Below are 26,750 nucleotides of genomic sequence, written 5' to 3' on the forward strand. Positions count from 1 at the left end.
GCTTTTCTCCCCAGTGCAAGAGGGGCTTGGGCGAGTGGCCGTGTGTACAGACCCTAATTCTGGCTGTGGCCCGGGGGGGGACAGGGGAAGGGTCACACTTACTGTTAGGATGCCATGCCAGAGCCCAACGTCCTTCTTGAAATCCAACACATTCACTATGGTTTCCGCTGAACAAATAAAAATGGAAGATTTTCATGTAGCACAGCCCAAAGGGCAAAGAAAATCCAACATCATGTCAGGGGCAGTACAGGACCTTGGAAACATGGTTCCCAGTACCTCTGCAGACATCCTGCAGCCTGCAAACCCATTTAAAAACGCTGCCCACCTGGAAAAGTGTTTCTAGCCTCCTGACACATCAGTTAACAGCGACGGCTTTACATGCCACTTAAAACATTTTATTCCTTCTATTTATGTCCTTACTGCCCCTCCCTGCCTGTAACTTTTTAAAGATTCTTTTCATTTCCATCATGGGATCCCCCAGGAAAGGGAAGTACTTTCCAGCAAACACAGGGCATCACATCACTAGAAGCCTCAGGGTGGCTGGGGTCATAAAGGAGGCACGGGATTTGGAAGGATGGTGACGGAACAGTGTTCAAGGTTTATGGGGGACACCTCGTGAAGCGGGAAGAAAGGCTGCTAACAATACATAGTTGAAAACAAGGGCCACGGTGGCACGTGGAAGCTACATGGAAAAACTTTTCTGAAGCCACACTTGACACCGGGCATTTCCTGACGCCTCCTCTTAGGTCCGTACGCTGTCCTTGTGCTGCTCGCCAGAGCTTTGGTATCGTGCACCTGACCCCACTTCACAGAGAAGGCAGGCGTCCCCGCGTGAAGGAAACAACCTCTGTTCCACGTCCTACGAGTATTTTCACTTTAGAAATAAGGAGCCAGTGTGTGTGTGTGTGTGTGTGTGTGTGTGTGTGTGTGTGTGTGTGTGTTTTCTCTGGCACCCGTGAAAGCAGGGCAAGGAATACGAGTCCTGAGGCTGTGAGAAACGATTAGCAGTCACTTGTCTCAAGGTGAAAGTACCTTGGAAACTAGTTTAGGGACCAAACGTGAGCCAGAACATCCCCAGGACGCAAATGAATTGTTTTTTCAGAGGGACATTGCCAGTGGCATTGGGGACAGAGAAGGAGAGGAGCATCCAACCCCCAGGGCAGCGCAGATGCCAACACCAGCTTCCTCAGGCACCAGCCCCAGGGCTGCGCTCACGTCCAAGTCCCCAGGGCAGGGCCTTGGTCACAGAAGCCCCAGCCAGGGGGTAGCTGGTTACCTGGGCGGACCCTGCCTTTTATGAGCCTCAGCCAGCACCGTGGCCACGGTTACCTCTGGCCACCTACCTCCTGGCCTCCAGGACCGTCCCGTTCGGGAGACAGTGTGTGCGTCATAAAAACCACACCCTCGGCAGCTGCTGCCCACCCTGAGAAGCTCGCAGAATCTCCATCAGAGATTCTCCCTGAGCTGCTAGGGGTGGGCTGAACATGGGCTTTTTCTGAAGATCCCAGAGACCCTAACTTGCACCCAGGCATGAACACCCACAGAATTAACTATCTGCTACAGCTTGAGCCGTGCCCTCTGAGTTCACGGGTGGAAGCCCGCACACCAGCATGGCTGCCATTGGAAATACGGCTTCTGCCAAGGTCATGAGGGTTCGGTGAGGTCATGGGGCGGGTCTGATCCCATCAGGACCCACATCCTGGGGAGATGAGACACCAGAGCTCTCTCTCCCTGCACAGCGAGGGCAACAAGACAGCACCGCCTGCCGAGCTCCGTGCAAACCTGACATCACTCCTTCCGTTACCAGGGGGAGTGACTCAGTCCCTCCACAGCTGACACAAGCCTCCCAGGGACGCAGTCTTGGGTCAGGGCCCTGCCCATACCTTCCGTGTAGCCGCATGCCTGCGTGAGGGCCTGGCAGTGGGTCAGCAGCGCGATCCTGGTCACGGTCACCCCAAGCACGCTTCCGTCCTTGCAGGTCTTATACTGAAATGAGATGGGGACATGCAGAGAGGGGTACAGAGAGGACAACACGGCTGCCCCCGTCAGGCCAAGGTCGGCCCAACTGCTCGATGCCCGTGGGCAGCGCTGCAACTCACCTCTATGTACGCGGTATCGTTGTTCGCATCTTTGATGTGTGGGAACCAATCTCGAGGGGGCTTGGAGAGATGCTTCGACTCTGTGACAAACCACAGCAGCTTTGGCCAACCTTGCAAACAAACAAACAGACCCCTCTGAGAGGCGTACTACCCAGAAACCAGGCTTGCCACGTCGTTCCCCCTTCCTGTGGCCCATGTGACACGAGCCAGGGGGGATTGCCAGTGCTTCCTCAAGCCTCAGACAACGTCAACAGCACGCATACTGCCGGGTAAACCACGCCACACGGCAGGCTGACAACAGCAGACGTATTGTGTTCCGTGTGCAGAAGAGCATGTCCAGGGGAGACGCAGGACCTTCCTGAGTGAAGAGCCAGACCCCCAACTAGGCTCCTGGCTGTGGCTTACCTTTGAACTGGGGGATCTCCCCGGTTGGGCTTTTCGGCAGCCCTTTGTGGCAGGCGTCGCTCGTCAAGGCCACAGTGACTCCACAGCTTCCAAGCAAGAACCCGATCTGCTGGCTCCCTGCGTCCTGGGAGAGGCGAAAGACACAGAAGTCACAAAGCCGGGAAGGACGGGTACCCTCCTGGCAAGACGTGGCCTTGTCCCTGGGTTCTGGGAGGGAGGGAACCTCCCTGGACTCTGCAGAACTGGGATCACAGCCCCGGTTGCCGCTTGCTGCTGTGTGACCTCGAACGGGACGGCGAGGTCACTCAGCCTCAGTTTCCTCACCTCTGCCATGGGGTGAGAGCAGAGCCCTTGAGTGGGTCTGCTGCAAGGAATAAACTGGAGGAGCATGGACAGTGCTCAGTGTGCGCCTGGCACATAGTGGGTCCCTTAAACAGCTGCTGCTACATCTCCCTCCAGTTCCTTAAGACTATGACCATAGAACGTAACCGTCGTGGAGAACAGAAAGGGTTCGTCTTCCTCCGTAACACAGAGCCTGACTTTACTCACAGCACAGGGCCCTGCGGTGTCTGTTGACATCCACTGTGGGCGGACTAGACGCCTGTTCCCAACCTAAAGGCCTGCCACCCTTGTGCGCCCGGAGTACGTCTGTGACCAAGGACACAGCCGGACAGGCGCCTCCTGCAGGACTTGGATGCTGGCGGGCCAGAGCACCGGAAGCCCCAAATGACCAGCAGTGACTTAGGAGCACGGCATCCCGCGGACCCCACGGGATGGAGCTTTCCTCGGAGAGGCGATCCAGGGGCCGCCAACCTGTGGTTTTGTTGCTGACCACATCTGGCTGCCCGCAGCAGGTCTGCTCGACCGGCTTTCTTCACCCCCCCAGTCACACCAGCCAGGATTTAGAAAATAAAACGAAAGCCGGCAAGGAGCTGACATTCCTACAACTGAAACATCACAACACGGTGAACCGGTCACCCTGGTTTGTTCCCACCGGGCTCTTCCTGAACCCGCGGACAACCCAGCAAGCTTGTGGGCAGACCAGCCCTGCCTTCCGGTCGCTCCGCCCACGTACGCCTCACTAAGCAAGCGCGTGGTGACGGGGTCTCCAGTGGGTAAAATCAGCAGCACGGACGTCTTCAAACGAGCCTGTCAAGCGACTGGCTCATAGTTTAACCCTACGGTGAAATCCAGGTCTCCTCACTCGGAATCGCACCGCCAACCTCCCGATACCCCATGCAGCGCAGAGAGGCGAGCAGGGGGCTGGCGCCCGACGGACAGGGATGTTCCCGTTTCAGGACCCTCACGATACTTGTCCCTCAAGCAATGCTTTTTCAAGTGGAGTTTTTAATTCTCACTCCAATGTGAATTTGGAGGCCATGTGGCCAAACATCGAGACAAGTTCTGAGGTCACGTCTGCTGGCAGGGAGGCATTTCTTTGTGAGCAGGAATTCGCTACCTCAGAGCCACATGAGCCAACAGCTCGGGAGAGTGAGCACGGGTCTGTGGGCTGGGACCTGCCAGGGCCCGCGGCCGTGCCAAGGGCTCGCAACCCATCTCGGTTTTCCCGGCAGACACCGTCCCTGCGCCCTTTCTACAACCGGCTCGAGACTGATGTTCAAAGTGACACATTCACACACACGAGACAGCTGACATAAGGCAGCAGCAGGGGACAGATGAGAAGATGTAATGGACAGAATGCCACAGTTCAGCCCCAAATTCAGACCTCACCTCCAAGGGGCTTCTGTCCTCCTCATCTGGAAAATTCCTACTTGGAGCGCCAGGCAGCTGTGCAGAAACAGCTCTGCCCACCCAACCCCAGCGGCGCAGACGAGACCCCATCGCCTGCTCCCGAAGAAGCCCGTGTGTCTCCTTCACACGCTGAAGCTGAACGTGCTTGACCCCAGAGCCCAGAGCGGGTGGACACACTCTCAACACCACGTCAGAGCCACGGTCCGCCCCGGGCCCCATCTCTACATGGGGGCTCCCGCCCAGCCTGCGGAAAGAGCCGCCTCCAGGCGGCCCGACCTGCCGCTGGCTTCGGGAAGCTGCCGTCCCGTCTCAGGGAGACTGAATGAAGCCTGTGCACTCTGGCCCCGACTCGGCGCTCCGTGTGCACCTTTCCCAGGGAAAGCCCACACGCCCGGCCCGTGGTCCTCCTCCGTTCGGTTGGGGCTCCACCCTCTCAAGAGCTGTGCTGTCAGGGCAGCCGGTGACCACCTCCCCGGTCACAAAATCCTGACGACGATTCTTTCTGGCTCGTCAAGAGAAGCCAGACCGCACCTGACTTCAGCCTGCCACCTCCAACCCTCTTGCAACAGAGAGGTGCCACGTTACGTCGCCTCGTGGGAAGCCTCCCGGTCTCTCCGACGACCCCTGGAGCACCCACCAGGCCAGGCTGGACACGTCCCAACCAGGGTCTGCTCCGCCCCAGCCTCCCAGGCAGGAAGCAGCAATCTCACACACAGAAGGGTGTAACAAATGCGAGGACGGCTCACAGAAAAGTCCCTTTCGCGAACTCACTCTGCGTCTGGGGCCCCTCACCACGAGGCTTGTGTTTATCCAAGTTTGTCCTGTGCCAGCTGAGCAGCTCCTTGGCTCTCAGCAGGTGGAGCAGGACAGAAGCGCAAAGGCGTCTCACACACGCACGGTGCTGCTGATGCCCGTGGCCCACGGGCCGTTGTGTCTCCGGTCCCGTGGTACTTTGGAACACGCACAGTTTGGCCCCTCCTAACAGCCTGCCACTCTCCTGTAAGATTTGCATGCCTGAGGCGCAGCCCGTGTCGGCAGAGGGGGACTGTGGGCTGGGCCTGCTCGCGGGCCGACAGAGCCTCCCTGCACACAGCCGGCTTGAACCGAAGCGCAGCCGCCTCAGGAGGGCGACAGCGCCAGGCTGTCCTAGCTCTGCTGCGACCCTGCCAGGCCCATCTCAGGAGGCCCCTGGAGGCTCCCCTCTGGCTCCCCCACACCCCCTGGCCAAATCATCCAGGAACTCCAGCCCTTCCTACTGCAAACCCCTCACAGAAAGGGGAGCTTTCTCCTCCCACCCAAGAACTAGGAGGGAGAGTGAAGAAACACACAGGACACTAAATTGTTCAGCCCATCAAACAACATTCAGGATTTAGAAAACGGCTCTCATTAGGCCCTTCGTGGCAAACCCAGCGGCACAGAACTGGCAGAGGAAGTGTGCGACTCCGTCACCTACGCTTCCGTGCACACCTTACCCCATGCTGACCTGCAAAGGACCAATGTGGTCTTCTGTTCAAAACTAAGAAAAGTCTTCCAAGGCACGAATGTCATGTTCTGAGCTCAGAGCCCGAGGCCTGGCACGCAGCTTCTGGCTTCACTGAGACAAAGTCATCTCCCGGTCCTGTTTCCCAGCAGAAAATGCTCTACGGACGGAGCAACCTAGCATCTTCTTCTGACAAGTGCCTTCTGGTCCCCTGGTTCAGGCCGATAACCCGAGGGTCTCCGTGGGCTGGGGAGGTGAGGGCACACCACCTGGCAGGTCGCAGCCTAGATGCCCAAGACAGCAGGCAGCCCAGTCCCAGCAGGGCCAACACGGCACAGGTAAGACTGTACTCTCCTGCCCACGCCTGTACCAGCAGAGCTCGCTTGTGGGTGCTCACACCTGCACGGACCCTTGCCGAACGACCAGACTTGCCACTAAGAGCTCTCTGCCTCAAAGGGGATGGTTGGGCCCCAGGGCCTAGGATAGAACACACCTAATGACATCTCCCCTCCCGTTGATTATTACTGCAGTAACCTAATACACAGTTACGAAGGTTTCCAGTACAATTAAAATGAACCGCTTACGTGCCTGTCAAACATCCAAAGGATACTTAACCTCCTTATTTAAATGAAGAATGTTTATTCATTTAATATACATCCAAGTGTGTATTAAGAAATGTTATACGGTGGCACACGTTTGCATCAGCAGTATTTGAAATGACGTGCTTGTGTTGTCACGTGACCCAAAGGGCAGAGGCACGTGTCTCTTTGTTCACGTGATTTTCCTCTGCAAACCAGCTCTGCTTTGGGAGACATCAGGCTACAGACTTAAGTAGAAAAATCTAAACCCTCTATGTGATGAGAAGCACATAAATAATAGCAACTGATCACATGAGAACATCACAGAGATAACCGTCTGGTTATTGCAGCACTAAGAACCAGTCTCTGTACGAACAGCAACCTACAAATTCTTCCAGATTATCGTTTTGACACTACTGACGACAGAACTCAGAGGGCTTTGAGCCTTGAAGTCAGGTAACCAGCCCTTTGCGTTTCCAAAAGACCTCAACCCACTGAATTTAATATCAATTGAAGAAGGAGTGTCATATGCCCCGAGTAGGCTTGCAGGTGAACCGTAGTGGAATTTACCACAGTGCCAAAGAATCGCTTAGAAGAACGTGGCTATCCATTCACTCAGTCCCCAGACTCTTCCACATTTCTCCACTGTGAATATCATAGGACTCGGGGGTGGAGCCTGGAACGCTGGCAGCAAGCACTTGCAAGTAAGCCTTGGACAAAAAACCTGACACCGATATGTGGGGTATGTACAACATGTTTCTTATTTTCGAATACACTGTGAGAGCAAGATTTGGAATTACATCTGACAAATCATAGTGAACATGGGACTCAATCACGTCCAAACACCAAAACGTAAGCAACAACCAACATCCCCCAAAATAAAATCAAAACCCTCTAATTTATCCAGATTTCTAGTGTAATGACACTGAGGAATGAGATATTCAAACACTTAGTTATTGACAGATCACTAGGCTCAGTGTTCTTTTTTCAAAAGGTTCAGATATAATTGACATATAACATTCCAGCAGTTTTAGGTGTATAATATTATGATTCAATATTTGTATATACTGCAAAATTACCAATACACAAAAAAAGTTGAGAACTTTTAAGATTTACTCTCTTGGCAACTTTCAAATGTGTGTGAAGTATCGCTGAATGTAGTCACCATTGTGACTATACCCCCATGACTTCTTTATTACCGGAAGTTTGTACTTCTTCACTCCCTTCAGCCATTTCACCCACCCCACAACCACCACCACTGGCATCCACCGTCTGTTGTGTTTAAGTTCTGGTTGTCCATTTGTTTTCTTAGATTCCATATTTAAGGGAAATCACATGGTGTTTGTCTTTCTCTGACTTACTTCACTTAGCATAATACCTTCAGGGTCCCTTCATGCCGTTGTAAATGGCAAGATTTCATTCTTTTTTATGGTTGAGTAATATTCCGTTGGTATACACATATAATCTCTTCTTTATCCATTCATCCATTGATGGACACTTGGGTTGTTTCTGTATCTGATTATAAATAATGTTGCAATGAATATTTGGTGTATGTATCTTTTTGAATTAGCGCTTATACCTTTGTTTAGAAAAATACCTAGTGTAACTGCTGGATCATAAGGTAATACTATTTTTAATTTTTTGAGGCACTTTCATAGTTGCTATTACTTGCTATTTCTTGTCTTTTTGATATTAGCCATTTTAATAGGTATGAGGTGAGACCTCATTGTGGTTTTGGTTTCTATTTCTATGATGATTAGTGATGTTGAGCATCTTTGTGCCTGTGTGTGTGTGTGTGTGTCTCCTCTGGAAAAATGTCTATTCAGATCTTCTATTTTTTAATCGGATTCTCTTGCTATTAAGTGGTATGAATTCTTCATGTATGTTAGATATTAATCCCTTATCAGATGCACAATGTACAAGAATTTCTTTCCATTCTGTAGGTTGACGGTGGATGGTTTCCTCAGCTGTGCACAAGATTTTTAGTTTGATGTGGTCCCACTTGTGTGTTTTTGCTTCTGTTGCCTTTGCTTTTGGTGTCAAATCCAAAAAATCATCCCAAGACTGATGTCAAGGAACTTACTGCCTATGTTTTCTTCTAGAAGTTTTACGGTTTCAGGTCTTACATTCAAGTCTTTAATCCATTTTGAGTTAATTTTTATGTATGGGGCAAGATGAGAGTCTAGTTTCATTCTTTGGCTCACAGCTCTCCAACTTCCCCAATATCATTTATTGAAGAGACTGTCCTTTCCCTGTCGTGTATTCTTGGATCTTCTGTCCTAAACTGACCATGTATGTGTGGGTTTATTTCTGGGCTATTTTATTCCACTGACCTACGTGTCCATACTGTTTTAATTACTAAAGCTTTGTAATAGAGTTTGAGATCAGGAAGCCAGGTGTCCCCAGCTTTGCCCTTGTTACTCAAGATTGTTTTGGCCATTTGGGTTCTCCTGTAGTTCCATACAAATTTTTGGAATGTTTTTTCTATTTCTGTGAACAGTTAGATTGAGTGCCATTGGAATTTTAATAGGGATTGTGAATACTGTAGATTGCTTTAGGTAATACAGACATTTTAACAATATTACTTCTCTCAATCCCCAAGTATGGAATGTCTTTCCGTTCATTGTGTGTGTGTGTCTTCATTTCGTTCACCAAGGTCTTATAATTTTCAGAGTATTTCCACTTCCTTGGTTAAATTTATTCCTAGATATGTTGTTCTTTTTGATGTAACTATAAATGAGATTGTTTTCTTAATTTCTCTGATAGTTCACCATTAGTGTATAGAAATGCAACCAATTTTTATATGCTGATTTTCTATCCTGCAACTTTACTCAATTCACTAAAAAGTTCTAAGAGTTTTTGGGGGGAGTCTTTATTGTTTTCTATATATAAAATCATGTCATCCTCAAACAGAGATAGTTTTACTTCTTCCTTAGTAATTGAATGCCATTTTACATCTTTTTCTTGCCTAACTGCTATGCCCAGGACTTCCAATACTATGTTGAATAGAAACGGCAAGAATGCGTTGATCTTAGAAGAAAAACTTACAGCTTTTCACAACTGAATGAAAGGTTAGCTGTGGGCTTGTCATATATGGCCTTTATTATGTCGAAGTACATTCCCTTTATACTCACTTTGTTGACTTTCTTTACTCAAAAAAATGAATGTTGACGAATAGACATCTCTCCAAAGATGAATCCAGATGCCAACAGACACAAGAAAAGATGCTCAACATCACTGGTCATCAGGGGAATGCAAATCAAAACTGCAATGAGATACCACCTCACACCTGTCAGAATGGCTGAAATCAACAACACAAGACACAACAGGTGTTGGCAAGGATGTAGAGAAAGGGAAACCTTCTTGCACTGTTAGTGGGAATGCAAACTGGTGTAGCCGCTCTGGAAAACAGTATGGAAATTAAAAGCTAAAGCTATGGAAGTCTCAAAGCTAAAAACAGAACTACCCTATGATGCAGCAATCACACTACTGGGTATTTACCCCCCAAAATACAAAAATACTAATTCAAAGAGATACATGCACCCCTATGTTTACAGCAGCATTATCTACAATAGCCAAACTATGGCAACAGCCCAAGTGTCCATCAACTGATGGATGATAAAGAAGATGGGGTATGTATATGCAATGGAAAATTAGTCATAAGAATGAAACTTGCCATTTTCAATGGCATGGATGGAGCCAGAGATCATTATGCTAAGTGAAGCCAGAAAAACACAATACCATATGATTTCACTCCTACGTGGAATTGAAGAAATAAAACAAAGGGAAAAAAAGAGGGGGGTCTTGTCAGGGCAAACCAAGACTGAGACTCTCAATTACAGAGGACACACTGATGGTGTTATCAGGGGGGAGGTAGGTGGGGGAGTGGGGGAAACGTGATGGGGATTAAGGAGCGAGCTTGTTGTGATGAGCACTGGGTGTCATATGAAGTGTTGAATCACTACACTGTACACCTGAAATTGACATTACACTATATGTTAACAGGAATTTAAATAAAAACTTTAAAAAAAAGAATGTCGAATTTTGCTAGTGCTTTTTCTGTGTCTATGATCATACGATTATCTTTCATTTTGTTGGTGTGGTATATCACATTGATTGATTCACAAATGTTGGTCCATTTGTGCATCACTGAAATAAATCCCACTAACTTATGGAATATGATCCTTTTAACATGTTATTGAGCTCTGTTTGCTAATATTTTGTTGAGAATTTTTGCATCTCGGTTCATCAAGGATATTTGGCCTGTAATCTTATTTTCTTATGGTATCCTTGCCTGGTGTTGGTATCAGGGCAACACTGATCTTGTAAAAATGAATTTGGAAGTTTCCTCTGCTCTCAATTTTTTGGAAGAGTTTGAGAAGGAGAGGTATTAAACCTTTCTGAATGTTTGGCAGAATTCACCAGTGAAGCCATCTGATGATCCTGGACTTCTGTTTACTGGAGGTTTTTTTTTTATTTAATTTTTTTTTCAACGTTTATTTATTTTTGGGACAGAGAGAGACAGAGCATGAACGGGGGAGGGGCAGAGAGAGAGGGAGACACAGAATCGGAAACAGGCTCCAGGCTCTGAGCCATCAGCCCAGAGCCCGACGCGGGGCTCGAACTCACGGACCGCGAGATCGTGACCTGGCTGAAGTCGGACGCTTAACCGACTGCGCCACCCAGGCGCCCCTAATGGAGGTTTTTGATAACTGAGTCAATCTACTTACTACTAACCCGTATTCAGATTTTCTACTTCTTCATGATTCAGCCTTGGAAGAGTGTACATTTATGGAATTTATCCAATTCTAGGAGTCCAATTTGTTGGCATATAGTTATTCATGGTGGTATCCCCTAACCCTTTTTCTGTGGCATCAGTTATAACTTCTGTTTCATTTCTGATTATATTTGAGTCCTGTTCTCTTGTTTGCTTGCTGAGTCTAGCTAAAGGTGTATGAATTTTATCTTTTGAAAGAATCAGCTTCATGGTGTCACTGATTTTGTTTTTCTATATTCTTTTTAGTCTCTATATCATGTATTCCCACAATGATTGTTGCTACTTCCTTCGACTAACCGGGCTTCATTTGCTTTTTTTTTTCTAGTTCCTGAAAGTTTCACATTAGATTAGAGATTTTTCTGATGGACTGAGGTAGGCCTGTGTTGCTGTGACCTTTCTTTTTAGAACCACTTCTGCTGAGCTTTGAAGGTTTCATATGTTCTGCTACCGTTTAAGTTAGTCTCAAGCTGTTTCTTGACTTTTCCTTTGATTTCTTCATTGACCTACTGGTTGTTCAGAAGCATGCTGCATAAAATCCACATATCTGTGAAATTTCCAGTTTTCTCCCTGTAACTGACTTCTACTTTCATACCATTATGGGTCAGAAAAGATGCTTGATAGAATTTCAGCCTTCTTTGATTTATTGAGACTTGTTTTGTGGCCTAACATGTGATCTATCCTGGAGAACACTGGAAATGCCCTTGAGAAGAATGTGTATTCTATTGCTAATGGATGGAGTGTTCAGTATAAATTAAGTCCACTGATGTCAGTGGGGTATTGACGTCCCTACTACTATTGAATTGCATGTCTCCCTTTAGGTCTGTTAATACTTGCTTCATAGATTTAGGTGCTTCCATATTGGGTACATAAATGTCTACAAATGCTGTGTCTTCTCAGTGGACTGATCCTTTCATCATTAAGTATCTCCCCTTCTTTGTCTCTTATTACAGTCTTTGGTTTAAAGTGTGTTTTGTCTGATAGAACTACAGCTACTCATCTTCCTTTATGTCCCTGCTTCTGTGGAGTATCTTTCTGCAACCCCTCACTTTCCTCTGTGTGCGTCCTTACATCTGAATGGAGCCTCTTGTAGGCAGCAGATCAACTGTAGCCCACTCTGTGTCTCTTGATCAGAGAATTTAGTTCTTTTACATTTAAAGTAATTATTGATAAGTATGTACTTATTGCCATTTTGGTAATTGTTTTCTGGTTTTTCTTTTAGTTGGGCCTCTCTGTTCCTCTCTTCTTCGCTTTTTTGTGGTTTGATGACTTTCTTTAGTATTACACTTAGATTTCTTTCCCTTTGTATTTTGTGTATCTATTAGAGGTATTTGCTTTTTGGTCACCATAAGACTCACACATAACAGCCTACACACACACACACACACAAACATTTAATCTTGTGTGTGTGTGTATTTATATATTAAGTTTGAACATACTCTAAAACTCTTGAGTTTTTACCTGCCCTCTGCACAATTAATGTTTTGATGTTACATTTATATCTTTTCATGTTGTGTATCCCATAACTAAGTATCATAGTTTTCCTGATTTTTACTACTTTTGTCTTTTTAACCTTCGTTCTAGTTTAGTAAGTAATTAATCCATTACCTTTACTGTACATTTACCTTCACCAATGAGATTTATGCTCTCTTGTATTTTGCTACTAATCAAGGCCCTCTCACTGTAACATTTCTCCCACAGCCTGTTTAGTGGCAATGAGCTCCTTTACGGTTTGCTTGTCTGGAAAACTATCCCTCCTTCAATTCTGAATGATGGCCCTTGCTGGGCAGAGTATTCTCGGTTGTAGGTTTTCTTTTCAGTACTTTGAATATATCCTGCCACTCCCTTCTGGGCTGCAAGGTTTCTGCTGAAAATGTGCTGGCCATCTTAGCTGTTTCCTTGTATGGAACAAGTTGTTTTTCTCCTGCTGCTCTTAAGATTCTCTCGTTAGCCTCTGACATTTTAATTATAACATGTCTTGGTGTGAACTCCTTAGATTCATCTTACTTACAGCTCTCCAGGCTCCATGGACCTGGATGTCTGTTTCTCTCCCGAGGTTAGGAACGTTTTCCATTCCTTTCTCTCTTTCTTTTCTGTGACACACATATTGTGAACGCTGTTCTGATTGATGCTGTCCTACAGGTCCCTCAAGCTATCTTAAATTTTTCCTGGTTTCTTTTTGCTGCTCTGTGTGAGGTCTATTGTCCTGTCTTCTTGATGGCTGCTGCTTCCTTCTGTTTTTTTCTAGTGGGAACTTCACAGGGCATTCTTCAGTTCCATTACTGTATTCTTTTCTATCTTTTAATTAAAAAAAAATTTTAATGTTTATTTTTTGAGAGAGAAAGAGACACACACACACACAGAGAAAACACACAAGTAGGGGAGGGGCAGAGAGAGAGGGAGACACAGAATTTCAAACAGGCTCCAGGCTCTGAGCTGTCAGCACATGCCCGACACAGGGCTCCAACACAGAAACCGTGAGATCATGACCTGAGCTGAAGTTGGACACTCAACCGGCTAAGCCACCAGGTGCCCCACTTTACTGTATCTTAAGTGGCTTGACCTAAGTGGTATTCCCTCCTATTTTCCATCTCCCCATTGAAGTTGTGTGTTCATCCTTCCTTCTCCTGAGTTCTGTGAGCTTCCTCATGACCATTACTTTGAACTCCTAATTAGGTAAAGTATTTATCTCTGTTCATTAAGGTTCTATCTTGTTCTCTCTTCTGGAACACGTTCGTCTGTCTGCTCGTTTTGTTGGCCTCTCTGTATTAAGTGCAGCAGGTACCTCTCCCAGTCTGGAAGGAGTGGGCTGTGGAAGAAATGAATCTCCTCGTTCAGCCTTGCCCTTGGTTGTCTCCTGAACCCCTCTGATTGTCTACGTAGCCAAATGTACTCCAGATATGTTCCCACTGTTAAGGGCGTGCCGAGACCTGTCCAAGTTCCAAAGGAGGAATCCCACTGAGCACTAGTTACAGGCTGACTGGCAGCCAGGCCCTCAGGCAGCAGCTTTTAAAGTATGTGTATACATACAGTTTGTGGGACCACAGTCCTAAATCCTGCTGGCCTCCAGACCAGGATGTCTGGAGGTGTCTCCTGGTTACAGTTGCAAAAATTAGGGCTACTTTCATGGAGGTGCCAGTGAACTGGAGCACAGTCAAGGGAAAGTGCAAAGTTGTCCCCCTGTCCACGTTCCCTGGGAGCACCTCCACAGTCTCTAGATGTGACAGACCTGAAGCCTGTACCTCAGGCTGTGCCCCAGGACAGGTAACCTGTGCCCCAGGACAGGTACTGCGCCCCAAGACAGGTAAACAGACCTTCCTCCCAGAAAGCCTGGGCTGTGTTTCAGTCTGTCGTCTGTGCAGTGCCCTGCAAGCCATCTGTCAAGAACAGTCCCTCCCCATGATACAGACCTACGGGGCCCAGGTGTCCTAGCCCCTGGCTCCCAGTGCCAGGCGTGCATGGGTATCCCTGTGTGGTCTATGGGCACCTGCAGCTCTAGCAAGGCAGGAGGCAAGCGTGGGGCTGCAGCACGCTTACTGGCTTCGTTGACACAGGAGGAGGGCACGGGGCTGGGGTGCACCTGTTGGCTGTAGCAGCACAGCACTAGCAAGGTAGAAGCAATGTGCAGAAATGGTCCCCATCAGCACCTCTATCCCCAGATGGAGTTCCGGCAGGCCCTTGCCCCTCTGGCAGATGCTTTAGGGTCAGCAAATGAACCCTCTTCACACACAGTGGAATCACTTTCTAAACTGCTGCTTCTGTGCTGGGCCTTGGGACAAGTGAGTGGAGCATGAGCCCCGTGGGTATGCTGGACACAAGCCCCAGTATTTCCAAAGGCAGATGTTTTGGAGGTTCATCTCTCTGGTGCAGGCCCCAAGGGCTGAAATGCCTAATGGGTGACGTGAACACCCCACTCAAGGAGGAGCTCTGAATGTGTGAGACTCCCCCTGTGTGTGGTGGCAGTGCAGGGCTGGGGCGTCTGGTGAGACAGTGTCCCCGCCTCGGCCCCCCCAATCCCCCGTCTCCCGTGAAATGGAGGAGCTGGTCAGCGGGTTCTTGGGTGTTCTGCACAGGGAGTCGCTCCACACGCAGCCGCAGCCACAGGGCCAGGGGAAGAGGCCAGCTCTGCATCCCCCTGTGCCACCGTCTCAAACGGCCCCCCATCAGCGCTCGGAGGCCGGCGTGCGGCAGCCCCACCCCTGAAAAGCTGCTCCTGCTTCATCCTGCCGCTGAGCTGCGCACCCAGTAACCGTCCCCTCTACTGACACAAGTGATGAGAACCTGTAGAGCCTCCCCAATGACAAAAACACCTCTGTGCTTCTCGGTCCACCTCCCACTGAGATAAAGAGCCACTTAAAAACCAGCCACCTACGCATTCTGACTTCACCACAGAACGTTCCGCTGCGGCCCAGCCGGACCCTCCCTGCTGGCGACAGCACGCTCTTTACCTTTCTGGTGAGTGGCACTTCGATGGGCACGGGAACAACTTCAGCCAGCAGGCAGCCGTAGAAGGCCACCATGGACGCGGCAGGGTCATTGTTGGGGAACACCAGCGCCACCTGCACAGACACAGAGCAGGAGGGATTAACCAGCAACTCGATGCCACCAGCTTTCAAAATACCGAAAAACGATGCAAACCGCCATGGGCAGCAGGGCTCATGTTCTCCGCGAGAACAGAGGCTGAACAAAAATTAGGTGCACGCTTAAAACTACCCTTCAGCAAGATGCATTCAAGTACCGTGTACTTTCCCTTCGATTCACGTGGAAGCGACACGTATCGCCCACAGTCCTTCCTAACGCTGCCCCCAGAAGACAACTACCCAGACGTTCCGCTCGTCGTCTTCCTGTCACGTACTTAACACAGGGTGAACCGCACCATCCTCGCTGGGCTCGGTAAGAACTCGTGTTTCCACGTAGCCTTCACAGGGGTGACCGAGCGCTGTGTGCTTCCTCACTGGGGCAAGGCTGGCAGGGCGCTGACCACAGGGCTCCATCCTGGTCCCAGGTCAGTATCAGCCCCTCCAGGCCTCAGTTTCCCTGCCTACGTCCTAGTGCTGCGGTGAAGGTCACAGAGAAGGTGGCGAGGGCTCGGTGCAAGGCCCGGCGCACAGCACACGGCCGTGAATGCCAGCCAGCCGGGGCTGTCAGTCCATCCGTGGCACCCTCACAGATGAGGCTCCACGAACGCCTGCTGCCCTGGTTCCACCCACCGCCTTCCTGCTCGGCCTTAGGGACGAAAAGCACAACAGTCTTGGAGTTATAAGAGGTAGGCTGATTTAAATTACCCAGAGTAGTAGGACTTTTGTTTAAAGTTTATTTGTCTTGAGAAAGACAAACAGCCTGTGCATGCAAGAGCAGGGGACGAGCTCACAGAGGGAGAAGGAGCATCCCAAGCAGGCTGCACGCTGCCAGCCAGCACAGAGCCCCGCGCAGAGCCTGATCCCATGACCCCGGGATCGTGGCCTGAGCCGGAATCCAGAGTCTGATGCTTAACTGACTGAGCCGTCCAGGTGCCCCGGGTAATATGATTTCTAAAATGTTTTCTGATAGGCCTGAGGTTATCTTAACGTTGAATGATTTTTCCATGGGATGGCTTGTAATTATTCTTCCTCACGTGAAATGCTTTTCATTCCCCTTTTTACCTATTAGCCTATTCAGCCCATCAGTGTTTTGACAAGTACCCTAAAATCAGGATGGATCTTAAATATATTAGACGGCATTAACTCTTACGCTTGATGCAAAGACTTCTTGCTGCAGTACTGTTTGGTTTTTATCGCTGCATTTTTTACTGGACGTGTGTCAAGACGCCCCTTTCTGTCAGTGCCCACGACTTAACAAGTATGCCATCCCACGTGAGTCCGTCCGGGGCTTGTCCCAGGGTCTGCCGTGTAGCTCACCTGGCACCAGCCAGCTCTCCTGTTACTGCAGCCCCTCCTGGAGCAGCCGTGCCCACCTCTCGGGCAGACCGCCTCCTCAGTACACCGCGGTAGCCGTCCCGTGGCTGCGTGTCTGCACTGCCCGCTCCGCCCTGCAGACCCCACTCCTGCTGTAGCCCGCATCACCCCCATGTCCTGATTGGGCATCGGGGTCCCACTCCCCCCTTGTGGACAAGTTTGCTGCGCGTTCACAGGCACCCAGATCCCACGACTTAACACGCACAGGTCACTTCTGCATGACTCATTCAGGAATTTAACCAATTTTTTCTCTCAAAATGTCCTAACCAGAAGTTGCCAGTTTTTCCAGGAGCAGCTGGGTAACACACTCAATTTCAATATACAAATAACCAGGTTGGTGTGAAGGGACGCAGATGGCAGCTGAGAACAGAAGAGGCCACATCGTAAATTTGTCCCTGTTTGAAACTTAGCGACACAGGATAGCAGGTGGGGAAGAAATCAGCTTGGGATTCAATGAAGGTTTCCTTTCCATGCAGCATTCCTGCAGTTCACTGAAAGCAGCTAAATGAGAGATACATGACCCCATAAGGCCAGCAAAAGCCATTCTGCACTACCGACGACCTGTGTTTGAGAACCCTGAGAGGTAACCGTTGCTTATGTCAACTTACTCCATCCTGACAGCACTCAGCCGTGAGCAGGGCTTTCCAGAAGTAACTGACTTGCACATGTACACATATGAACCGTCAGCAATTATTTTAACAAAGTGTGTGAGGATCGCAGTAGCTGTAGGGGCTCTGCCTTCAAGTGGCAGCTGAGCTGAGAGCAACAGGTTTTAGATGTGGGTCTGGCAGGGCAACACTGAGCCTTCCGGGTGAGTATCTGTGAGCTTCCGGGTGCCGCCGCCACAAGACGTCTCTCCCTGAAACGGACCAACATGTTTGAGGAAGTCGTTCAAACTGCAGGGAAACACAGGACATACTGCTGTTCCATCCCGAACCAATGGATGCACCTATTCATAAAGGACCAGTTAAATACCGACTTGTTAGTCTTCTTGGAGCACCTGCTCTGGATGCAGGAGTCCCCGCCAGGAGCACAGAACCGAGAGCGAGAAGATGGGGCACCCCCAGACTGGGAACAAGGTCTGGCTGCCACTCCGGCTCCGTTCAAAGGAAGATCAACGAACTTGGGACCGCAAGTTCCCACTGCTTTGTTGCTGCAGCTCATGCTGGTGAGGCCACACTGTATAAACCTGGCAGAATTGTGTTAAATAGGATGAAACGTTAAGTTACAACGTAGAGTGAATAAAAGCAGACTATGAAATTGTATATTGTATCTCTCGATGATATAAAAGTAAGGGACAGGGAGGGTCAGACACCTCTGAAGGCTCAGAATAAAAACTGAAGGTTTGTTGCTGTTTTGTTTTGCAGTTTAAGGAAGGGGAGTCTGTACTTCAGTCATTCCTGTTAAGTCTTGCTTCCGTTTCTGAGTCGGTCACAAGCCCTGTCTTACTGGCGGCTCCACAGTGATTCCCGTGCAACGCACACACGCAGGTGCTTGGTTCTGAGGGACCCACACAGCTCCCCTGTATTCGCTCCTCCACGGATTCCTTGAGGTGTCATTGGACCTAATCTCCCACAGGGCACAGCAGGCATCCACAAACCAAGAGGCAAAGGCGCAACCCACCGCCGCGCTTCGGAGGGTCTCCTCTTGAAAGGGACGCCCCTCGGCCAGCTTGCCTTCAGCGCTCTTCACACCAGGAGCTGCTGCACACACTTCCCATGCTTTCCTGGAGCCTAGCCTACAGCTCACAGGCTCACTTTTCCTCTCTGGGAAGACTTCTCAGGCCCCAGATGCTCCTCAAAATGAAAAACATCTCTCTCCTTCCAGATAGTTCATCTCCACCTCTTACCCCTCTTTTGGGGACCTGTATCACCTTCCCTTTATAGAAAAGCTGATTATCAGTAATGTGTCTATTTATATTTTAATACAACTGGCAGGCTCCCTTCAGATGTGACGCACCTTCGTGCCTTCCAAAGCTCTGACTAGATATCCCCAAACCCTATTCAGCTTAGGCACGTAAAGCCCTTTTCGGAAGCCCAAGAAGGTAATTCCCCAAACAACATTAGTAAGGTCACACACACACAAAATGTAAATTTTTATGCTAAGGACTGAATGTTCACTATTCTGGGGAAAATTATGTGTTATTCAAAAGTGATTTTCAAAGAGGGCAAAAAATTCCGTTTATAGCAACATAAGCTTATGATCAATTTACTGCTATGGTCGTGTATATTTTTTTAATAAAAGTATCTGTACACATGTGCCCGATATTAACTACATGAATAATGTTTTAAATAACTTAGAAAAGTAGTCTCCCTCACACAGTCAAACCAATCTCTACCGACAAACCTCTTTACATAGTTTATTTTCTCAAAACTGTGCCCCGCAAATTCCTACTAACATCTTAGCTGAACAGAGGCGGTTTATTTTGTAGTTGTTATTTTAAGGGAACTTCAATAATCTGGAGGCCATGCTCTATAAGAATTTTTAATGAAATCACTCTACTAACACTATCCATGAAATTATAGTTAAGGGAGATATTACATACAATTGATTTTTTATTGGGGTAAAACATACACAACGTTGACCATTCATTTATTTTATTAATTTATTTTGAAAATAAAGCGCACAGCTCAGCAGCATGAAGTACATTCACAACCAGAACCATCTCCCGACCTTCTCATCTTCCTAAACTGAAGCCTCACTCCCATTAAGGAACTTCCCAGCCCCCGCCAGCCCCCTAGCTACCATCACCCTTCTGATTCCATGAGTTTAACTACTCTAAGTACCTGGTACATTTGTCCTTTGCAGCTGCCATATTCCATGTCACGTAGTCTTCGAGCCCATCGTGTTTTAGTGTGTGTCTCCGTGCATCTGCCAATGGACACTTGAGTTACCGCCACCTTTTGGGTTTGTGAACAATGCTGCTATGAACACTGGTGTTGCTATTATCTGCTCAAGCCCCTGATTTCAGTTCTTTTGAAACGGAAGGGAAACTGTTGGACCAAGCAGTAATTTATGTTCAGTTTCTAAAGGAGCCGCCATACTGTTTTCTGCAGTGGCAGCACACCGGGGTTCAATTTCTTCATTCTTGCCAACATTTACTTTCTGCTTTCTGACAACGGCCACCCCAACGGCTGTGAAGTGCGGTCTCATTGTGGTTTTAACATGCAGCGCCCTAACAAGCAGTGACATGGGGCGTCTTTTCAGGTGCTCACTGGCCATCTGCAAACCTTCTCTGGAGAAATGTCTATTCAAGTCCTCTGCCCATTTTTTAAACTTATGTTTTGTTTGTTTTAGCATAGTGTGGATACTAACCTCTTCTCAGATATAGAATTCGTCAATATTTTCTCCCATCTTGTATGTTTCTTTTTCAGTCTCGATAATGTCCTTTGGTGCACAGAAGTTATTTTGATGAAATCCAATTTATGTTTCTATTTTTGTTCCACGGTGTTTTTGGTATCACGTAAAAAAATCATTGCCAAATTCTGTGTTATGCAGCTTTCCCCATGTTTTATTCTAAGAGTTTTATAGTTTTTGCTCTTTAAGTCTCCGAACCATTGTGAGTTAATTTTTTAATAGACGGCGTAAAAGGTCCAACTTTGTCCTTTTGCTTGTGGGTGGTCTAGTTTTCCCAGCACCATTTGTCGAAGAGACTGTCCTTTCCCTGTGTCATATCTTAACATCCTCGATGAACCTGCTTCACCGTGCACACGAGGGTTTATTTCTGGGCTCTCTGTTCTACTCCATTCTCCACATCTGTCTTTACGTTAGCACTGCACTGCTTTGATTACTGTAGCCTTGTGGTTTTATAATCAGGAAGTGCTAAGACCTATAACTGAGATTTACAAGCCACAGGTCAAACTTGTTCAATAAAAAAATGGAAAGAATCATAGTCCACCACAGAAGGCTGGGCCTCTGGTAATCTTCTAAAAAATTCCTCATGATGGGCCCCTGTCTTTATAATATCTTAAGTAAATCACAGCTTCTGTTCTTGTTGGTTTATGGTGCTCAGTACTGATATTTTTACTGAATTCACTTGGGAGTTCTTTGGGCACAGGTAGGATAACCCAGTGTTGGGGTCTCAGATACAAAGCAGCAAATGGAAAAAAAGATGCTACATTTGAAGGCAAGAAAATGTGGTTCTAACCCTGCCTCACATCTAAATTGGGGTACAAAGCTTGGACAAGGGTATCAAGTTCTTGGAGTATAACATTGCAAAGGAATACTAACATCTGTCCTCTGTAACTTCAGATTGCAGGAAGGATAAAAACTTGCTTATCAGTTAAACATAGTAGCCTCTATCCAGAAATTTAACACCAGGAAAGGAATGGCACCAGCAGCGTGCTATAAAGATTTCAGTACACTGATGGATGTAAACAAAGTTTTACAGATAATTTGTCCTGCCGGCCCAGGTAGATGACACACGAATGTTTCAAAGTAGCAGACGACAGGACAAAGGCTGGGAATGTGGCTCTGGGGTCTGCCAGAAACAGCTGCGAGTGCTGAGCCACTTATGAGTTATGTGCCTTCATCTGATGTGACACTCTCAAGTCTGCACGTCCTCATGGATGAAACAGAAGTACTACAGTCGAACTCACGGGGTTGTTGTAAAGGCTAAATGACATATTGTGCAACTGACCCCGATTCATAGTTAATGTTAAGAAAGCCTGACTTAGGGGCGCCTGGGTGGCGCAGTCGGTTAAGCGTCCGACTTCAGCCAGGTCACGATCTCACGGTCCGTGAGTTCGAGCCCTGCGTCAGGCTCTGGGCCGATGGCTCGGAGCCTGGAGCCTGTTTCCGATTCTGTGTCTCCCTCTCTCTCTGCCCCTCCCCCGTTCATGCTCTGTCTCTCTCTGTCCCAAAAATAAATAAACGTTTAAAAAAAAATTAAAAAAAAAAAAAAGCAAGCCTGACTTAGCAGCATTGGCATTAGGAGACACTGAACTCTAGAACTTCAAACAGCAGGTGTCTCTGTCGCATACAATGGAGTGTTTGCAGACGTGCACTTACCCTGTCTCCTGGTCGTACCATAGGTTCCTGCTTTGTACCTAATTTATGCAGAATGTTGTAAGCAACCTTCATACTTCTTGTCCACAGTTTGCCTATTAATACAAGTGATAAAGACATAAGTAAGTGGACACATGCATTTTCAGTTATGTCTCAACATGCACATGACTAGAGACAGTACTCATTCATTTTAAGCCTTCAAGTAACCCTGAGTCCATGGAATCCTGAAGGAAACTAAAAGCCAGAAACTCTGACTCATAAGCTCTGAGAGGCCTAAACACTGGAACAAGGTACTGATACACACTATAAGTGTGCAAAGCAGCTACAGCAAAGCCACAGAATATTGATCATCACAGAAGATGGGAAGATTTCTGGGGAGTAAAGTAGAGCAGGGACAAGGGCAAAAGTGTATCACTGCCGATTCACGTTATGCAAAATGATACATTTCCACTGTTATCAGGGCCTTGCTCATGAAATGAATGAAATGAATGCAAAAGGTACTTAGGACACACTTTGCAAGGCCTGATCCCTCTTCCCTCCCCAAGTCCTGAGTTTCTCAGCGTCACATCTTGCTTGTCTTGGGGATTCAGGATTTTTTGAGAGTAATGTTTGAACTTAAAGATGGTGGTAAGTATTCAGAGCTAAAGTTCTGAACTCCAGAAAAAAATGACCACAAAGGAGGATTAAAAATAGGACTGAAAACACACACACACACACACACACACACACACACACACACACACCCCAGAAAGGACACACACACACACACACACACACACCCCAGAAAGGACGGACGGACACACACACACACACACCCCAGAAAGGACGGACGGACGGACACACACACACACACACACACACACACACACACCCCAGAAAGGACAGCCAGCTTGGAAGAACCTCCAGGGTTCCCACCCCTGCCTCCATTCTAGCACCAGACGCTCCTGCACAGGAGGACAGGGCAGGGGACAAAGTGACTCTGACACCTAATATGAGCTCTTAGACACCTAAAGGGCTTCATGATATCAGCTTCCACATGCTTTCAGAAGCAGGCGAGGCGTTAGAAGTTACATTAACATGATCGTAACAACAGTCAGGAGCAACTTTAACTTTCACTGTTTTCAGCTTCTTCCTATTTTGAATGTAAAAGTTAAGAAGTTTTATGTTTATAACACTTGTTTTACTTCACATTGGATTTTGCAGCAACCTAAATTAGGCTTATTGTTTATCTTCCACAGGATTTATCAACTTATCTCCTCCTTAGCGATAAGGGGACAAAAGGAATGTTTTTGTTATCTTAATGTCTCTAACTCCTAGGGTATTACTGGTTTACAGTATGTGCTCAACACATGGTCTTCGTTTCACTGATGTCATAGGCAACCTAAAAAGGACAAAATGGCAGTACGCTCTTTGGCCATACTTCTTGAGCACTTAGGCTAATTATCAGACACGAAGGTCTTGTCTGTCCTCCACCCTCTTCTCTAGATCTGCCTCAACACTGCAGTCCTCAAGAGTGGCTACCTTACAAGCATTTGGTCTTTTGTTAGGTGGCTACATTTTTTCCACAAAAACAGCCACTGGCTATTAGAAGTAATTCAGTGATTTTTCATCTAAAGAAAACAAATATTTTGCGCCTTCAAATCTTTTTAATGTGAACAATATTAGGGAATCACAATTAAATAAACAATTGCAATCAATTTGTTGTAACTGAAAAACCCAATGGCTTTGTGAACAAATCTGTTACAGTCAGATGATTAGCAATGTTACGTTTTGTTACACTTTCAACGTCATTCTCTGTTTGGATATTATCATATATTCATACAGAAGCCAGTCTACAGTCGGGAGCTTGAAAAGAGCAACATACTTTTGGCAAAATACCACTTGCTGTTTTTCAAGGAGAAAAGCTTTGCTGATTTAAGTTGCAGGAGACACAGTGGTTCTTTACTGATTTACAGAGGAGAATGAAAAACTTTCCAAACAAGAGAAGTTACTGGAAAAGGGATCAATCAGAATGGAAGGGCAGACCATGCATTTTCCCAGAAGCAAATGCAAAACCAGACGTGTAAGAAATGTTAAAGAGACTTTTTCATGCTGAAAAGAAATGGCACTAATAAGTAACAAGAAAATAAATAAAAGTATAAATCCCACTAGGAAAGGTAAATCTGGAATAAAGGTAGTGGACTATATAAAGCCAGTATAAAAGGAAAAGGACAAAAGTAGCAAATAGGGACACGCAAGATATCAAGATGTAAAATGTGACATGAAGAACGTGAAATGTGGGTGGGAGAGTAAAAATGCACGGGTTTAGAATGTGTTCAAACATAAGTTGTTATCAACTTAAGGTTATAAATATAAGTTGTTGTATGTGAGCCTCATGGTAACCACCAAGCAAACACCTCTAGCAGATACACAAATATAAAGGGATAGCAATGTAAGCGCCACACTAAAGAAAGTCATGAAACCACAAAGGAAGAGAAAAGGAACAGAGAGGCCCTACAAAAACAACTGGATAACAATTACCAAATGGCAATGCGTACCTCCCATCAATAGTTACTTTAAATGTAGAAGGACTAAATTCTCTCATTAAAAGACACAGAGTGAGTTAATGGGGGGAAAAACACACACACAAAAACAAGAACTGATCTGCCGCCTACAAGAGGCTCCGTTCAGATGTAAGGACGCACACAGAGGAAAGTGAGGGGTTGCAGAAAGATACTCCACAGAAGCGGGGACGTAAAGGAAGATGAGTAGCTGTAGTTTTATCAGACAAAACACACTTTAAACCAAAGAATGTAATAAGAGACAAAGAAGGGGAGATACTTAATGATGAAGGGATCAGTCCACTGAGAAGACATAACATTTGTAAACATTTATGCACCCAATATGGAGGCACCTAAATCTATGAAGCAAATATTCATAGCCCTAAAGGGAGAAATTAACAGCAATATGATAATAGGAACTTTAATACCCCACTCACATCAACGGATACATCATCTGGACAGAAAACCAGTAAGGAAATAGCGGCCTTGAACAACACATTAGAACATATGGACTTAATTTTTATCAAACACTCCATCCATAAGCACCAAATACACATTCTTCTCAAATGCACATGGAACATTCTCCAAATCATACGTGAGGCCACAAAACAAATCTCTATAAATTCAAGACTGAAAACATAGCAAGCGTCTTTTCTGATCCATAATGGTATGAAGTGAGAAGTCAATTATAAGAAGCAAACTGGAAAATTCACAAGTATGTGGAGATTAAACAACATGCTACTGAACAACCAGTGTGACAACAAAAAATTCAAAGAAGAAATTAAAAAAATACCTTGAGACAAGTAACAACGGAAATACAACCTACCAAAACTTATGATTTGTAGCAAAAGCGGTTCTGAGACGGAGGTCCATAGCAATATAGGTGTACCTCAATGAACAAGAAAAATCTCAACTGAACAGCCTAGTCTTACACCTCAAGGAACCAGGAGAAGAACAAATGAAGCCCAAGCTAGCAGAAAGAAGGAAGTAACCAAGATCAGAGCAGAAATTGTTAAAATAGGGACTAAAAAGGCAATAGAGAAGATCAACAAAACCAAGAACTGGTTCTTAGAAAAGGTGAACAAAACTGACAATCCTTGGATAGACTCACCAAAAGAAAACGAGAGTGGACTCTCATTTAAAATCTCAGGTAAAATAAAAAATGAAAGTTATAACCAACACCACAGAAATACAAAGGATCACAAGAGACCACCAGGAACAGTGATATGCCAACAAACTGGAAAAAATGAATAAATCCTAGAAACATACGATCTTCCAACAACGAATCATGAGGAAACAAAATCTGAATAGAATGATTACTGGTAAGGAGATTTAATCAGAAACTTAAAAACCTCCCTACAAACAGAAGCCTTTCCTTGTGAATTCTATCAAGCATTCAAAGAAGATTTAATACTTATCCTTCCTAAACTCTTCCAAAATAATTAGAGGAGGGGAATGATTCCAAACTCATTTTATGAAGCCAGTGTTACCCTGATACCAAAACCAGACAAGGACACACAAAAGAAATAAGAGGCCCTTACTCCTCATAAACATAGATGCAAAATTCCTCAACAAAATATTAGCAAACTGAATTCAACAATAGAGTAAAAGGATCATACATTGTGATCGGTGGGATTTGTTCCAGGGATATGTGGATGGCTCAACGTTGTCAAATCGATCAACATGATACACCACATTAACAAAATGAAGAATAAAAATCATTTCTCCATACATGCAGAAAAAAGCACTTGACAAAATTCAACATTTTTTGATGAAAAACTCTCAACAAAGGGAATACAGAGGGACCATACCTCAACATAATAAAAGCCATACATTCAAAACCCATAGCGAGTATTGTGTGCCGAGAAAAGAATCAAGACCAGGATGTCCAGTCTCACCACTTTTGCTCAGTGGTTTTGGAAGTGCTAGCCAGAGTATTTGGGCAAGAAAAAGACTTAAAAGGTATCCACATTGGAAAGGAAGAAGTAAAACTATCTGTATTTGAGGAGGATAGGATTTTATATACAGAAAAACTCTAAAGATGCCACCAAATCCAAAGAAATAAACAAAAAACCCCGTTAGAACTAATCCAAGAATTGAGTAAAGTTGCAGAGTGCAAACTGATACACAAAATTCAACTGCATTTCTAGAAACTAACAAT

At 46.4% G+C, this 26,750-nt stretch overlaps 1 protein-coding gene across 5 annotated transcripts in view; it reads right to left on the reverse strand.

The window, feature by feature from the left end:
- The window catches only part of DIP2C (disco interacting protein 2 homolog C), a 416,639-nt gene that overhangs the window by 108,769 nt on the left and 281,120 nt on the right, over positions 1-26,750 (reverse strand). For all 5 annotated transcript variants that reach the window (XM_043563220.1, XM_043563219.1, XM_043563218.1 and 2 more), the window contains 6 exons: positions 22,053-22,144; positions 15,537-15,647; positions 2,505-2,628; positions 2,100-2,209; positions 1,884-1,986; positions 103-167 (listed from right to left, as the gene is read on the reverse strand). In XM_043563220.1, the coding sequence (XP_043419155.1) occupies positions 103-167; positions 1,884-1,986; positions 2,100-2,209; positions 2,505-2,628; positions 15,537-15,647; positions 22,053-22,144 (605 nt within the window). The remainder of the gene's footprint in view (positions 1-102; positions 168-1,883; positions 1,987-2,099; positions 2,210-2,504; positions 2,629-15,536; positions 15,648-22,052; positions 22,145-26,750) is intronic.

This window comes from Prionailurus bengalensis, chromosome B4 (assembly GCF_016509475.1).
Source record: "Prionailurus bengalensis isolate Pbe53 chromosome B4, Fcat_Pben_1.1_paternal_pri, whole genome shotgun sequence".
NCBI classification, from domain to species: domain Eukaryota; kingdom Metazoa; phylum Chordata; class Mammalia; order Carnivora; family Felidae; genus Prionailurus; species Prionailurus bengalensis.